Here is a 16,774-nt window from a genome sequence, read left to right on the forward strand (position 1 = left end):
CAATGTTTACAAAATGAGTGTGTCAATGTAATGTTAACAGGGTGAGGCTTGTAGCTTCTTTTATAAAATATTATATGCAGCAGGATTCGCTTTTGACTACAAACGAAGTGGTCTTTCTGTAGCAATCTGAAGCACCACAGACAGCACTACACATTTGGGCAGGGAGAGAGAAGCAGGAAGGGCTAAGGAAGTGTTGACAGCAGTAATTTAAGACAAGACATTCTGCCAAGAAAGAAAAACTAGAGAACTAAAGTCCAAATAGAAAGCTTGCAATAAAGCAAAAACCCTGAAAAAGGAGAAATGCAGACAACAGGCATTGGTTTGGAATGCTGCCCTCCAATTTGTTCAGTAAAACTTGTCTGCTGACTCCATATGTTTCATATAAGTTAAATTTGTGCCATGCTACTTAACAGACTCCTAAGAGAAATAATGACGTTTGGGAAATAAAGCAACTACTTCTCTTCAATATCTCTTGCACAACAGGATCATTTCTTCTCAAGTGTTTGGTGTTCTAGAAGCACAAGACACTATTACACACAAAAAAACAACCAGACAAAATAAATTTCTCAGGGTAACCTGCTTTGTCAGTGACAGCCAATTTGGAGTATTTGTAATACCTCCCTTGTAGAAGGTAGTACCTCAGAGTCTTTTCAAGAAACTCTGGACAGATGTCCCACCTAACCCCAGCCAAGTCTGCCAGAGGAAGAGACAACAAAACTTCTCCTGAAATCCAAGAGTGATCCTCAGGTAGCTATCATCTTCATGACAAATATACAAACACACAAAAGCCACAAACATAGAACGTGCTCACAACTTGACACCTGCATTACAGTTTTCTGAAGTGATACCTATATTAGTTGTGCTCTGCCCAGATAATGATTGAATAGTCTATGTTATAAGCTTTAAAGGAAAAAAAACAAACTAGCCCATAAACACAGTCTGCAGAAGTCAACTCTTCAACTACAGCAGACAGTACTTTACCTAGGGATTCTTAAGGCACTGTTGTAACAGCTATAAGTTACTCCAAAACCTTCTTTCCATGCAGAGGGAAAGGAAATGGCAGAACAGTGCAGATCAGAGAATAAAAGTATGCCCATTTTTTAATTGCATTGGCTTATAATTGAAGTTTGAGACTTGAGTTTGGGTGTCTCCATTTTATTTCAGCACACAACAAACTGAGAACAAGGAATTTATCACAAGAAGAAACCAGTCACCACAGAGGCAGATACCCTTCCCAGAGACAGGACAGCAAAAGCCCGACCATTGGAGACATCCCTTTCCTTGTGATCAGGATGAAGAGTCACATGCAGGCTCTGAACAGTTCAATGACAAGAGACCAGTTTTGCAGGCATCCTTGTGCAGAAGATACTTTCCTAATGATTTAGGGGCACCAAATGGATTAAGTGCTATACTGACAGACGCACAGGATGAAAATCCTGAGAATTACACACAAGATCTTAGTATCGAAACACAACCACCAAAGCCTAAAGAGCTAATGTAGACTGACATGCAAAAGTATGCAATCGTTTCCATGCGGCTGCCTTCATCTCCTTTACATATGAGGCCAAGAAAGCCCCTGAGGCTGTACTAGTGCCTAAATGGGCGCAGGTTTCCTTTAGTCTCTAACAAAGGCTTTAAGCAATTGGCAAGCTGCCCTAGCCTAGCTGCCTTCTTCCTTTTCATATGCGCCTCCATCCATAGATAACACAGGGTGGCTTTGAATTTGCACCCTGCACAATCAGAAGTAAAGGATATCACAGGAAACCCAAGTCAGCTTTTCCCCTTCACGAGGTAACTCCCTGGAACAACCAACACAGTCCTCCTCATTTCTGTACCTAACAGTACATAACACTTAAAATAGCAGACATGCTCAAAGCTCAAACATTAACTGGTTTAGTGAGTTAGGAAGAGAGATGCTGTCTGCAATTGCTTGAGGCAGAACGTGGTGAAGGAGCAGAAATTTACCTTTCAATTAGGAATCTATGACATAGCTTCAAACAATCCCTTTAAAATCTGGAAGCAATCCAACTGCTAGCTTGCTTGCATGCGACAATAACTCTTGGAGACTTTTCGCCACATTTCAGCCACAGAAAACATAAGCTATTCTTGCATTTAGCTAACAATCATTTAAGAGCCTTTGGGAAAATGCTATCTGAAACAAAGATTACTATTTCAGGTCAAGTCTGCCACAGTAGTTCTGACGACTTCTGAACTGCAGCTGATATCTCAGAATTAGATGCTGCTGGTTCTGCTCAACAAGTAAACATCACTCTTTCCCTTCTATCCTTTCAACTGACAGTATTTTGCCTTCTGTAAGGTACCTAGATATTTCCTCAACCTGCCTTCCAGATGCAATAGCAGAGTTGAAAATGAAAAGCTAGCTTACAGAAAAGAGAAAGAGCAAGGCCAAGACCAAACACAAAATTAACAGTAGAATGACAGAAAACAGACACACACTCCCCTCCTCCCAAAATCTTACATCTCCCAAATCTCTCCACTTCATCAGTTCCTTTCATTCTTCCTTTCCTGAAATACTCTGCAGGCTATCCTCTCGTCATGTCAAATATTCAACAGCAATACTGTTCAATACTGTTAATTTTTTTAAGCCCGTCAGCCCCACGATCCAGTTCACAACACAGACCCATGGACAGCTGTACCAGTGTAACTGAGAGGTTGGCCCCTCGCAGGGCAAGGGCAAAAGAAAGTAGCAAACACATTCTAAGCTGTACTGTTGCCAGATCTTTCATAACCTGAAGCCAAACTCAATTCTAATAGAAGACTATTTACTCCTTCCCCAGTTTTCCATGCCAAGTCTTTCCTTTTATCCTTCTGCCCAAATAGTTCTGTCTCCGCTGGAAAAGAAGTGTGCCTGCAGTGCTGTACAACACGTCTGTGTCTCTTTCACACCATTCTATTGTTCACAGGAAGGTATTCTGTAATTTTAAGCAACAGAACACAAGAATTAATTACTTTCCTGGGAGAAAAGGCCAAGTTATGGCATCCGGCACAGCACGGATAACTTCATCACCACCATCCACCTTACTATATCTGTGTGCCCTCTTTCGTTTTGTTGCTTTGCTGTACCCACTTCCATCTCTAGAAGGTGAGAAAAGAAAGTGTTGCCTTTGCTACACATTAAATGCAGATGAGAGGGAGCCTTCACAGATAAGCCCCTGAAGAGCTGCCTGTACGTGAACCTTTAGTCTACTTGGCTTTCTTGATCAGGTTTAAAACAAGGAATTATCTTCTCACTCCAGGGAAACACATGGGTTGAATATCATGAGCTGTCACACCGCAGCACTGATAAACTGAGAAGGATTACTGCAGGTAAGCATGCATAAGATAAATCTCTACAACTCTTTTCAGCCAGAGTATCACATTCCATAGGTCACATACAAAGCCCAAAGGAGAGCAGTCAGTACAAAAGAACAATGTAAAGCAAATGGTACGTGTTTGGAGAAGGACCAACAAATAAACCCTAACCTCTATTAAAAAATAACCCTTGGAATTAACGACAGCCATGCTTAACAGACAAGACTTCAGGGCTCCCTCAAATTTTACAAGATCCCAAACCTTTTCTTTATACCTTCCATGCTACTAAAAATGTTTTACCACAGCTCGATACAGTGATCAATCTTTTGATACAGAAAAGCCAAAGGGTAATTACATCTTCCTGTTTGCTATTCTAGCTAGACATTTTTTAAAGGTCGAATGCAAAAAAGCCTTTTAAATCAACACCAACTCTAAGATTTTTTTTTTCTTTGGGGGAAACATGACAGTGAATGAACTTATGTGCTGTCACAGGCATCTGTGTCTCTAATCAAACTTACTAAAACATTCACAAGTATTTAACAATAAGTGACTAGTCCTACACAATTTTTACATGCTGCAATTTTAAAAACAGGATTTAACAAGTAAAGTGTATCAAACACAGGAATAACTAAACAGAACAGCGATGTTTGTTCAAGGTTTCTAGGTGTGGCTGCAGCCAAGACATAATAGGATTATTTATATCTGACTCATTTGCTTCGTCTTCATCCATGATTCTCCCTGCTTAGGGCTCAATAACCAAATCTTCTGCAACATAGAACTTTTAAACTTCAGGACATTTTAAAGAGGCACTCAAGAATTTAAAGATGACAAGAAAACATAAGTTATGCTGAAAAACTCTTCCACTTGGAAAACGTATCTTTCAGAAATTCCAACAATACAGTCAATTTAAATCAATCTGTGTTCAACTGAAACGTAGCATCACTGGCATAATTAATTCTCAGATTAACTACATCTTTTAAAGGACATGCAAACTCTCAGCACACTATACAGACATCCATTTACCAGTTGATCAGACTGCATGTTTCAAGTCGGGTAATACACCCTCTCTTCCACAGAGCAGAGGGCTGAATGTCAAAAGATCTCAGTTCTGTTCCCAGCTCTGCTGCTGATTTGTGGGACTGACCAAGTCACCTCACCTCTGTGCATCTCAATTTCCTGTCTGTGAACTGAAAATAACAATACTTCCCGCTTTTCACTGAAGTGACTTCCAATCCAAATTTGCAGAAGTATGAAGTTTTTCATTCCAATTACAATAAGAATTGTTCACTTTTTTTTTTTTAAATCCACAAGGGATCACTTTTAAGTTTCTGCCCTAAGAATAAACAAAGGTCTCAGTCCTGAAAAACATTTACATGTGCACTTTACTGTTGTTCTACTTTCTTTTAACACAGGTCAGACTTCAGTATTTTTTCCCAGGACTGCCACAAAAATTAAAAAAAAAAAATCTCTACAAAGATCATTTCTAAATTTGATTAACTACAAGTGTTTCACTGCACACAAAGCAAAGTAAATAGTTCCATACTTTTAAAAAAAAAGGGGGGGGGGGAGGAAGAGACAGAGAAACTTGCATTCTTAAAAATTCAATCAGCTCCCCTCTCCAGTTCATCATACAGCTCCACAGATTGCACAGCTGGGGTGACTATGCTCTCCACAACAGCAAAGAATAAAGTGTTAAGAAGTGAGAATACCTTGAGCCAGTATTACTGCCCAAAGCTTTGTTATGAAACCAAGGCTATAATACTCGAGGATGCACCACAGGAACATATATGCTCTTCTCTAGCTTGGAGATGCAATAAGGGATCATCTGAAGCAAACTTTTCAGCAATACCCTTCTGTCACATACACAAACAGAAGACAGAGTTAGAAGTCCTGCATTTAACCAACCTAATTGTTACTTTGCTAGAATCATCCCCATGGGGCATGTAACAATCTTTTTTTAACACCAGAAATGGAACACCTTTAATAGGCATTTACCTTTCATATCCAATTAAGAAAAATAAAGAATGACATCACAGTTTAATAAGCTGTAGCTCTGTTTATTCTTCCACCAGAATGCTGAGGATCAAGGATGTTTTATCTCTCATGCTGATCGCCTGACTCGGCTCTCCACCGCACGGTGAATAATCATAGCCTGGAATTTGCCATGTCACTTCCCAGCTCTCAGGAGTAACTCATTCTCCTTACCACAGTGACAATGCACATTGCGAACAAGAACGTCAGCTGCTGCTATTCAACGCAAAACTGCGCTAGCTACAGATCTTGCTGTTTTGACAGAAAGGCAAATAGTGACCTTTTGCAACTGTTTGTTAACCTTGCTCATACCTCTTTCTAGAAAGTAACCAGAAGGCTTAAAAACCCCTTTCTCCCCTCACAGTCTCCTTAAGGTATCTATGGGATCATTGTTTCCAAACAGGCACACAGTTTCTCCCGGGTAATTACAGTGAAAGGTGATGATGAAGACACAATGACTAGGCAAAGAAAACCATCTTATCAGAACATCCATATTGACATACATGCATTTTCTTCTGTTCCCAGGGAGCAAATTACAGTTTTTCCAAAAAAGGTGCTTCATCTTGAAACAGCTCTTCATTTCAAAGATTAATCACCATTCTAAATGAAGAGTTGCTGCAGTAAAGGCACAGATGGACCAGCAGGCAACATAAAACTTTCCTTAACACGTCCTCATCTGACTCTACCCTTTCTGGAACGGTGGCTGCAAAGCTACATAATTGAAGCCACGCAGATAGGAACTGCCATCGCGTCTTCCAGCTCTCAACCTGGCACTTTATCTGCTGTCTCATTCCCACTTTAGATCATACCCTTCAATTCTGTGACCAAATGACCTGTCACAACTTGAGTGTATGCTCCAAACTTAGCGCTTCCGTAATCTTCCATGGCTTGTCTCACGTGAACAGCTTGCCTTCCTGGTCACCCGCCTTCCTATTGACAACAGCACAGTTCAACCACACGTTCAGCCACAGAACATGCTTGTGGCAGCGACAGCAATTGCTCACATGGAAAAACATTACTGGGAAAATACTTATTCTTAGCTTCCTTTAATGAAACTCAGCAGCTAGAAAGGAGGAGCTTTAAGTATCACATGATCAGTCAGTTCCCAGCAGAACAGTAGGCTTTGTCTGCACTAGAGAGATGTGGGCAGCTGTAATGATACTGGCGTCTTTCCTCTGTGCAGAGCAGCTCTGTTAGGAGAGTCAGGGACAGAGCAGAACTAACACCCAGGCTGCTAACCTGTTTGTTGTTTCTTGCAGCCAATTACTCGTGCTTCTCTTAAAGGAATTTATTAGAAACTTGTATTGGCGGAATACCAACACTGCTATTCTTAAATAAGTTTTCTTCATGCAGAGTGAGCTACAGTCTAGAAGCATAAGCACTAAATCCTCTTCCTTGCAATTTATGCTTTATTTCCAGTAATAGGACAGTTTAGTTCTCAAACTCCTTTAGGATTAACGTACAGGAACAGCATCCCTGTTAGGAGTCAAAGACAGGAAAAACATCCTAGACAAGCCTTTTTCATGCTGCACTTTAGACCTGATGTTTGACATTAGTCCTGATCCCAGAGGCAAAATGGGAGTGCTTTATCCACTAAGTCAACCAGCTCCCACGGCTATAGCCATCCTAAATGGAATGCATTATTCCTGCATTAAAACATATGTTTTTCAAGGCAGCTAGCCATCCGGCTGTTCTGAGAGAGATTACAGAAGACCTAATTTTATCAGGCAGAGATACAATTCTTTTGGTTGTTTTTGCTCCCCAGGGACATGGGCTGGTGAAAGCAGGTTGCCTGACTGCTGGGGAACAATTCTGAAAGGCTCAGTTGCTGATCACTGAGGCAGTAACTCACATCCTGGGCCCCCAAAATATATTAATGCATGCTCTGTAGGCTCCCATCCCCACAGAATTCAAAGCCCAGAAAGACCTACTTCGTATCAGCAATTTTCAAAACAAGAATTTTAAAAGGTTGTTTTGGCAGAGAAGCATTAAAACTTTAAGCAAGTTGTTTTCCTTTTTAAGCAGCTTAAGTTACGCTAAATAAAATGAGGTGCTTGCTACAGTAAAAAGGACAAGTTAAGTTACTATTATTCTGACTGTCTTTGGTATAACCATAGAATACAAGCAGCAGAGATTAGGCACTATTTCAGATACTCTTAGCTTTTAAGTTTGGAAAAAAGTTATGCAAACTTGATTTAAAAAAGGTATTTTACTCAAAAAAAAAAAAAAAAAGCAGGAGACAGTAATAACCTACTACTGCCAAACATCATTCAGAATGAGAAATACAGGTGTGAGGCTTTTCCTAAGACTTTTCATCAAAATGTAATGGCAAAATTTGTGTAACAGATGGAATGCTACTGCCTGCAGAGCATCCGTTAGCTATAAATCACGGTTTCCCCTCACACATGGTGCAAATTTAAGACTCTTCCATTCTAATTAATACAATGAGATCTCCCAGCCTGATGACTCTTCCCTGATTTCATGAGCCCTAAGAAAAATTTTGGATTGACTCAAACTTAACAGAAAATGTTTCAATTCCTGTCTATCCAGCCAAGTCCAAAGAGCCTGGGCTACAGAAGCTGAGTAACTCACTGTGAGATTCAGGAAATGCTTTTTATAACTTTGAGGCATGCAGTTTAGAGAAAACCATTTTAAGAAATTATCTGAACATTATATTTGAAGCAAATCAAAACAGGAAACTATTCAGCTTCTGCTTGCACCTCTGGGACTCCTCACCATTAGTTCACTCTTTGGCTTCTGAAACTTGTCCCTGAACAAACATGATAAATCCAATGAATAAAATGCTTCATGACAAAAACTAATCAGATGGAGGGAATCAGGAAGGAACCCACTACCCTTTCCACAACATTACAACCGAACTGGAAACATGAGGGGTCCTCTGCATGCATTCTTTTCTACGGAGATTCAAGTACTGTCCATGTGTGTTTGAAAGATCAGCAATTTGCCTCCATGCAGTTATGCCACCATCTATCACATTCACCATTCAACGTTTCACGCTACAGAATTTAAAATGGAAAACTGAAAATCAGTTAGCTAGGGCATGATAAAAAAGAACACAGAGGAGACTTAACACAGATGTGTTAGGCTAAAAGGCCTGATTAACACTTCTAGCCTAAGAATCCAGATGAAACTGCAAGTATCATCCACACTAGAAATAGTAACGCTCAGAAAGACAAACCAGGAATCATTGCTACCAGATGTCCCCTCCATCCAGCAGAGGAAAATTGGTTCCAACTACAGCAAGGCTTCAGAGAAGCTATCAGGGAGGAGGTGGAAGACTCTTTCCAAAGCCTCTAATTTCCTCCTCTCCCCAAGGCAAAGGGTCAGAGCTACAGCTTAAAACAAAAACTCTCCCCCCCAAAACCTCACTCCTCATTTCCTAAGTATAAAAGGGAGAATACAAAAATATGCACATTCTTTAGCTCTTGTTATTCTTTATTATTCCAATCTGGATTCTCCAAAAAAAACTTCTTTTACTTCATCATATTTGCATGCTTCAATCACATACCACCAGCAACACCTACCTCCCAGTCACAAGTCTAGCCAAAACATTTCTTGCAATACTCTCTTCTCTTAACTCACTCTATCCAACCCTTAAGCGTTTTCATCATTCTGCTTTGACCATCTGCATAGTATAAATTTGCGACCATCTTACGGGCCTTCTGTGTGATGCACTGGCGATAGGAAAGATTTGTTACTTTGCTCCTCTTGTCAAGCATGACTTGAGCAGTATTTCCTTTTCCTCCGAGCCACAGACATTGCAAGGAACCCATGTACTACCACACTTGCGTCACTTTTTCCTGGGTAGTAAGGCTTAAGAAAATACAATATCTTCAGAAGTGAAGGCTCTTATCGGAATCTTTATAAGGCTAAACAAGGCAGGAATGATGATCTCTGGATCTGCGTAAACACTCCCTTATAACATGCTCCAAAAGGAATTTTATGCATTTCAAAGCGCTGCCTCAAAACTGTACCTTTGTTGGCTGCATACAGAACGACTATGTCAAAGCCATACACAGATGTCTCAGCAGATCTGGTACCCATCAGCTGTCAGTCCTGCAGGTAAATTAAGGAAGCAACACAAAAGCTTTCCCATTACTAGTTTTGCCTAATGCAAGACTTGTGGGTGAGATGCTGCATAAACGCACAAAACCCACCTGTAAGTCCTGCTAGCTACAAGACAATCAGATTCGACTTGCTTATGTTCATAAGCTCTTCTTCAACCTTCAAATTCAACCCTGCTACAGCCATAGTTCCCCTCTGAACGCTAGGGAAGGAACTGAAGGGAAACCTTTCTGCCCACTCAGCAAAATCTACATAAGCAGTCCTTACTCGGACAATTCCTTCACTTGACTCTTCTCCAGTCTACTTAAATTCTGTTCTTCAGTTAATCTGAAGAAAAAAGAAAGAAAAATAAAACAGAAAAATAAAACCCACTCACCCCCTTTGAAAGGTGCCTGGTAATCAAAGAATGAAAACCAAAACGCACAATTTTCAAAAGAACAGAAAAACACCATGATTCCATGGGAATTTTTCAAGCCAAACAAAATAAAGACTCTACCCACTTGCCTGAGTCAACATGTTTTCTTCCAGTAAGATTCAATCCTATCTGGCAGGCCTTCAGACCTGGGTTTCAACCATTTTGCTGATACTACTTTTTCCAAACATGCCACCATCCTTGCTATTTCTTCTGCTTCTGGAAATCCTAATGCAAAGCCTTCCTCTGCATATAGAGCCTCAATTCTTCAGTAAGAGACAATCAGCTCTGAAAGTAACACACACAGGTGCATGAAGCCATTCCCAGAAACACCCACACAAAATCACAAACCAGACAGCCAAATGTATGTTTAACCAGAGAAGTAAACAGAAACTAGCTCCTTCAATCCATGAAGCAAGAGCAATGATATGATAACCCTGTCACATAAGCCAGAAGAGACTCAAATTATGTTCCAGGGCCTGAACCGCCAACAGGGGAAATTCTTCCTTATTACTCAGTGGAATTCCCCCCCGCCTCCTTTACCTCATACTTTCATAGATGTCACAAAGTGAAGTTCACTCCACTGACATCCATTTACTACTGAAAAATATCAGACAAGACAAACCATAGTCAGACAAAAACTGGCAGCCAAATAAGCTCTTTATGAGAACACTTAACCCTCTCAGAGGCAAGTTAGCCCATACAGCACAGTCTGGGAGACAGCTGTCCTACTTTCAAAGCAAAAGCTCATGTAATACCACCATCTATGCTGTACTAGGAGAAGAAATTTAACCACACAAATGGTACAACAGCTTCAAAACACGTACTGCATAACACAAATCTACTTAACATGCATAATTAGAACCTTTGAATGTGATTATTTCAAAATTTCTTAGCTTTATTAACGTTGCTGTGATGATGTTAATACGAGAGAAGCAGCTTGAGAATTTCAGCCCAAAAGCACAGAAATAACTAGACATCCCCAACATGAGCACTAAAGTGCTTTAATGCTAACATTTTAAACCAAGCATAGGCAGAATTCAAACATTTACCATGCTCTGGGCCTTTATTAGCACAAACTGCAAACATTTTAAGAAACAGCATCATACAGTGGATACAAAGGCACCTTCACACACAGCTGCAGTTCAACCCCCAAAGGTGCAAAACCGAGTTCCTGTTACTTACAGAAACATGAAACCTGTTCATTCTTTTGAGCCTCAGCCACTGGTGGGGGTAAGTCTCCTTCAAAGTTAATATCCTTGGCACTTTAACTCATTAAGAAGAAGCAGATGCAAATACAAAGATAGCCCTACCCATCATTAGGGATGCATAATGTGGGTGTTACTGACAGATGAAGAAAAGCACTAGAAAAAAAGAAAAAAATCTGAAAGTGAGAAAAGAAGGAAAACATGAGTAATCAGTAGGTCACTCACACAGTTCCAGCTCTTAATTCATTGTTTATATACAATTATTGTTATTCAAAATTTTTAATTGGAGGCAACAACATTGATTTCTTCTGTGAGGAAATTAGACATCTCCCGTGAAGTATGCTGTTTAAGAGTTGGGTATAATGTATTTCAAGCCGATAGAAGACAACTGAATTCTTATCCAAACTCATTTAGAAATAAATGAGTTTGACTCAAACAAATCGCTGAGGCCAATAAAGATGCACAGTGAAAGACTAAGAAAAAAAAAAGTGCCATCTCTACTAATGAGGAGTTTGTTTCCTGAAACACATTCCACTATTTTTACTTAGAAGTTTTAAATGTATTCAGGAATGGGACTACTGTTACTTCCATTCTGACCACAAGGCTCAGTCAGGAGCTCATCCAGAGATGGCAGAGGTATAATTAGCCCTGCTCCTCTGTCCGCACAGATTGTTCCTGTAGAAAGCCTCATGGTTCACATCACAGCAAACTATGATTTCTATTTCAAGCATGTATTAAACTAATCCTTCTGTTACACTTTGCATTCTACATGCTGACACAGCATCCTTCACAAGCACAATGCCAGATAAGATATTAATGCTGTATTTTCCCCCATATTGTTACAAGTTCTCTAAACTGTGTTAATTAATGGTAACCTAGCCCTGCATAAAGCTAGCTCTGAGGCTTAGCACACAATTTGTTTACACTACTAGCCTGCAGTCTGACTGCATCTGAAGCTATCTTTCAAATAGTCAGCTCAGATGCTGCCCAACATAACATCCTACATCAAGAACAGAGCAGTCTCGCAATCCCCACCATCAGGGATCCTGGCCTACTTGCATGAACTCATTGCAGGTGCAGTTCCTCTCCTGCGTAAGGCATTCACATTCAGAAAAGGCGCAATTCCTCCCCTGAATAAGCTGTTCTTATTCAGAAACCCTGACAGAAACATTCACATACTAGACTATCAAATGAAGCTACCACAAAGGGGGTGCTTAAGTGTTCTTATCTGAGCAACGTTAATTAGTTTAATATGAACCACTACTGCCTTTTTAATAAAACACTACTATTCAATATTGTTTACTGTCAATAGATCCACGGTTATACTCACTGGAACAATGCATACATACACCTTAACATCTTTAAGCTTAAATCTCACAAACTAGGGTCTATTTTTTCAAGAAACGTGTGCTGACAGTCCTTCACTGCTCACTCAGCTCCTCCACTCTACAGGTCAGATCCTCAGTTATCTCAGCGACATTGTGAAAGATGTTTCCAAGGAGCTTGAGGCCACAGTCACGTAAGAGTCCTTGTACTGATGGCTTTTGGAGAGAGAAAGTGATTTGCACAACAAACACCTAATTTTTTTAATAAGTGTATTATCTATTAAATTTGTACACTAATAGTGAATTTAAGATTTACAGAATTACATATAAAACACAGGAAACTTTACTCTGTAACTCGGGAGTTATTAAAGAAGCTTGTTACTAATTAGCATGATGTCTCAACCAGCCATTCTAGCAAAAGGATTAAAAAAAAAAAAACACAGTACTATACAGTAAGAGGTCAAATTGTAATGGGCCTTTAGTACCACAAGAAATGAGTTTTAGAAACTACAAAGCAAATGCTTAAACAGCACTAAAAGATTCAGTAAATTCTTCACAAAAAGTTATTTCATCTTATATTTCTGAGCAACGTAAAAGAATGTTCTGTAGTTCTTTGTTATCATGGGGCACCCAAAAGCAAACCCCAGAGAGGATTATCACTTTCCTTAAGCGTCTACAATAAATATATCTGAAAAACATTTAATAAAAAACAGCTAGCAATAAAATTTTAATTACAAACGACTTATGCTAAAAAAGCATTACTGCAGTGTTTGCATCCTGCAAAACATTAAGTACAACATACCAATGCAGGCAGTGGGAGCTGACAGCACCCAGAAGCTCAGTGAATCCATTCCTAATCTTCAAAACTGCAAAAAGATCTCCTTTATACATTGAACGGTCTGGGACAAAGTGACAGACCAAAGAAAGATGCTACTGTAACTTGATTTTTCATAAATTTTAGGGCTAAAGGAGATTATTGCAGCTACGCAGTGAAACCTCCTGGCAAGCCATCGATACGGCATCGAGTTCAGTACCTCGATGGAACTAGGGCATTTCAAGATACGCAAAACAGAGCTACCTGCTCTGCAACCTTCACCCTCTACCCCCAAATTCATCTCTCACCCTACAACTTCGTGAGAGATTTTTACCACAAAGAGGCATCTTAGACACCAGGGAAGATATACCCGTGCGGAAACGGAAACAAGTTTACTCGGTGTTGTTCTCTGCAAAAAACATAAACTCTGTGCTGACGATAGCTACGCAAAACAACTTATTCACAAAACGAGGAGAACGCTGGGCGAAATCTTCACTATTTTGCTGAAATTCCGTCGCTCCCCTCCCCCTCCCCGGAACCACCGACTGTCCCAAGAGCCTCCTCCCCGCCCTGTATCCTCAGGGGAAGAGCTTAGAAACTGTGGAAAACGGGACACGAGAAGGGATCCCCCTCCCCACCCCCTAAGCAGGATCCCCTCGGAAGAGCACAAGGAGGGGGACGGCGCCAGGAAGGGGACTTTCCCCACGCAGAAACAAAGCACGCGACACCCACTCCCCCCTCCCCACGCAGCCCCCCCGCTCTCACGGGGCCTCCGCCACCCGCCGCTCCTCGGAGCCTCGCTCGCGGCCGCCTCCCGCTGCCCCCGGCCCCTCCGCCGCCCCCAGGGCAGGGCAGGCGGCGCCCCTCACCTTCGGAGAGCTCCAGCTCCAGCTCGGCCAGCTGCTCGCGGACCTCGCGAGGCAGGGAGGAGACGCCCGCCGCCGCCGCCGGCTCGGCCATGGCGGGCGGGGGTGAGGGGAAGGGACAGGCCCGACCGCCGGCTCGGCGCGGCTCCGGCTCAACGCCGGAGGCTCCGGATCGCGGGAGCGGCCGCCACCTCCGCCATGCTGCGCCTCAGCGCCGCCGTCACGTGACGGGGCGGGGGCCGGCCGCGCCCCGCCCCCATCCGCGCGCCCCCCGGCGGCCCGGCCCCGCACTCGCACCTCCGCCTCCCCCCCCCCCACCTGGGGCCTTGCGCCCCCCGCCGGCCCTGCGTCGCAGCCGCACGGCTCCGGCCCGCAGGGCCTCAAGGCGGGGCCGGTTCCTCCCGTGTCCGCGCCGGGGCTGCCTCCTCCGCCGCAGGAGCAGCGCTCAGGAGACCGGGCGCCGCGGCGACCGCGGTGTAGGTAGAGACGCCTCAGCGCGGCCCCTCACAGGAGGGAAGGGGCAGGAAGGGAAGCGGAGCGCGCGCGGCCCCTCACAGAGGGGAAGGGCGCGGGGGGGGGGGGAAGAGAAGGGAAGCGGAGCGCGCGCGGCCCCTCACGGGGGGGGGGGGGAAGCGGAGCGCGCGCGGCCCCTCACAGAGGGGAAAGGCGCGGGGGGGGGGGAAGCGGAGCGCGCGCGGCCCCTCACGGGGGGGGGGGAAGCGGAGCGCGCGCGGCCCCTCACAGAGGGGAAGGGCGGGGGGGGGGAAGCGCGTGCGGCCCCCAACCGTCACCTCAGGGGAAAGGGCCCCCCCCGCCCCCCACAGAACGTGCCCTTCACTTCAAACAGGACTTTTTTTTTTCTTTTTTCCTCTTTCTCCTTTTCTTTTAAATCAGCTTTATTTTTCTAACTGTTATTTCAATTTCCCATAGCACCTTGGCAATGTCAAAAACAAATACAAATACATGTATTATCATTTTAACATTTAAAGCATGAACCTACTTTACACAAGTCTTCTTTTGGACAATTTTGACAACAGGAATATACCAGAACAGACAGAGTCTAGAAGCCAGAGAGGTTGCTTTTTCTCCTTTCCCTGAAACCCTACCGCTTTGAAGAGAGATCATAAATGCCAAGGGGAAGCTGGATTCATCTGGGAGGATCAAGATGTCTGTAGTAACGTGAGCTCAATATATTATCTGAATATTTTGTATTCTATAAAAATTAGAACAAAAACCATTTATGCACAGTCTGTTTACATTTTGAAGTTGCATTTTTGGAAACTGTATCCATAACTGAAGCTCCATAAAAATAAACCTCTGGTTCTTAAATATAAAATTTTAAAGTTGTTACAGGTTAGTTTGCAGATGGATTTTTCAGAAATAGGTCGATTTAACTCCATTTCAAGTCCTCCCAACTGTACATTAAAAACAGACTCAATTAACCTCTTGAAGTGCCTATGCTAAAGGCACTTAAGAGAAGAGCCAACTAAAAATACTACAACAAATCAAAATCATGTACCATCCTAAAGGAAGCTCAGACTATATGTAATATATACACACAAAGAGCATGATAAATCATTCAGATTAATGGCAACAATCTTATGTTTCAGAAGGAAATATCAACATTAGAAACAAAAATTCTATTGCATATCTGTAGTAATCAAGGATTTACAAAAAAACTTATCAGAAGCAATTTCCCCCCGAAGTGCATTTCTGTTGCATCATCTGTAATACAATGGCGCGTTTTACAAATTTAAAATATCATCTGTACATACCAGATATTTTACCCCAGGTGAACATTCACTTGGGTAACAGTAAAAATAGCAGACATTTTCAAGACAATTAAGCAGATATTGACAAAGTAGTAAGGCCATAGCTATTTAACTACAGTAAAGCATTGATTAAGTCACTTATTTGCTACTGATCTGCCACAGTATCATCTTTCTCTCTTGGTTAATAGGGTGGGTTACTTTTTTTTTTTTTTTAAACCTACTGCTAAAACTGCACCAACATACTGTGCCAGGCTAACTTTAAATAAAAAAGCAGGAATGTAAGATACTATAAAAACTAACGTAATTTTAGAAAACAAAAGAAAGCTTTTTGCACTTCAATTTTACTATCACATGCAAATAATTACTCTTTTCACTCCCCAGCAGAAGTGCAAGAGAGTGGCCCAATCTTTTCCATGCACAACAATTCGGAAAAGAACTTAACTGGGGAAGTATACTTCTGTAGCTAACAAAAGTCACAGTTCATGAAACCGAAACTGAACTTTATGATATTAAATATGAGCAGAGTAAGAAAATTTGTTTACGTCATGTGGTGAGCTACCAAAAAGGAACTGAGAACTGTTATTTCTCACTTCAACTGCGCACTGAACATCTTGGTTGAACACGGGACAGTTTCACCTCTGCTGATAAAGTGATACAACTCGACTGAAATCAGTGAGCTGTACCAACAGTCAGTCTGGCTCCCAAGTGACCATTTTGTCCCTGTTTTCCCCCAGTCTGTCAAACAGGCGAACTTGGTGGATAGAGACACAACAGCTTGCCTGAGTCTATTACGGGGATGAGAATGTAGCAGCTAGTCAGTCTAAGTAATATGTTTGCCATGCAATACAAGTACTGCAGGAGAACTTGCACACAAAACTATGGTTTTCACAGCCTTTATATTTACTTAGTTGTTCCCCCCAACACACAAAAGATTAGAGAGGAGAAAAG

At 42.1% G+C, this 16,774-nt stretch overlaps 1 protein-coding gene and 1 long non-coding RNA gene across 6 annotated transcripts in view; one reads left to right on the forward strand and one right to left on the reverse strand.

Moving 5' to 3' along the window:
• Positions 1-14,283, reverse strand: part of DIP2B (disco interacting protein 2 homolog B) — a 72,976-nt gene extending 58,693 nt beyond the window's left edge. For 2 of the 4 annotated variants that reach the window (XM_068921538.1, XM_068921536.1), the window contains exon 1: positions 14,058-14,280. In XM_068921538.1, the coding sequence (XP_068777639.1) occupies positions 14,058-14,148 (91 nt within the window). In that variant the 5' untranslated portion in view covers positions 14,149-14,280. Of the gene's footprint in view, positions 1-14,057 lie in introns of all 4 variants that reach the window. The other 2 variants (XM_068921535.1, XM_068921537.1) reach the window with 2 other exon arrangements.
• Positions 14,284-14,378: 95 nt separating this feature from the next.
• Positions 14,379-15,397, forward strand: LOC138062552 (uncharacterized). Of its 2 annotated transcripts, none has more exons than XR_011136518.1 (2): positions 14,379-14,534; positions 15,092-15,397. It is a non-coding gene; the product is annotated as an uncharacterized lncRNA (long non-coding RNA). The 2 variants fall into 2 exon arrangements; XR_011136517.1 differs by having other exon boundaries at positions 14,379-14,530.
• The last annotated feature ends 1,377 nt before the right edge of the window (positions 15,398-16,774 follow it).

The sequence above is a fragment of the Struthio camelus genome, chromosome 28, assembly GCF_040807025.1.
Source record: "Struthio camelus isolate bStrCam1 chromosome 28, bStrCam1.hap1, whole genome shotgun sequence".
NCBI classification, from domain to species: domain Eukaryota; kingdom Metazoa; phylum Chordata; class Aves; order Struthioniformes; family Struthionidae; genus Struthio; species Struthio camelus.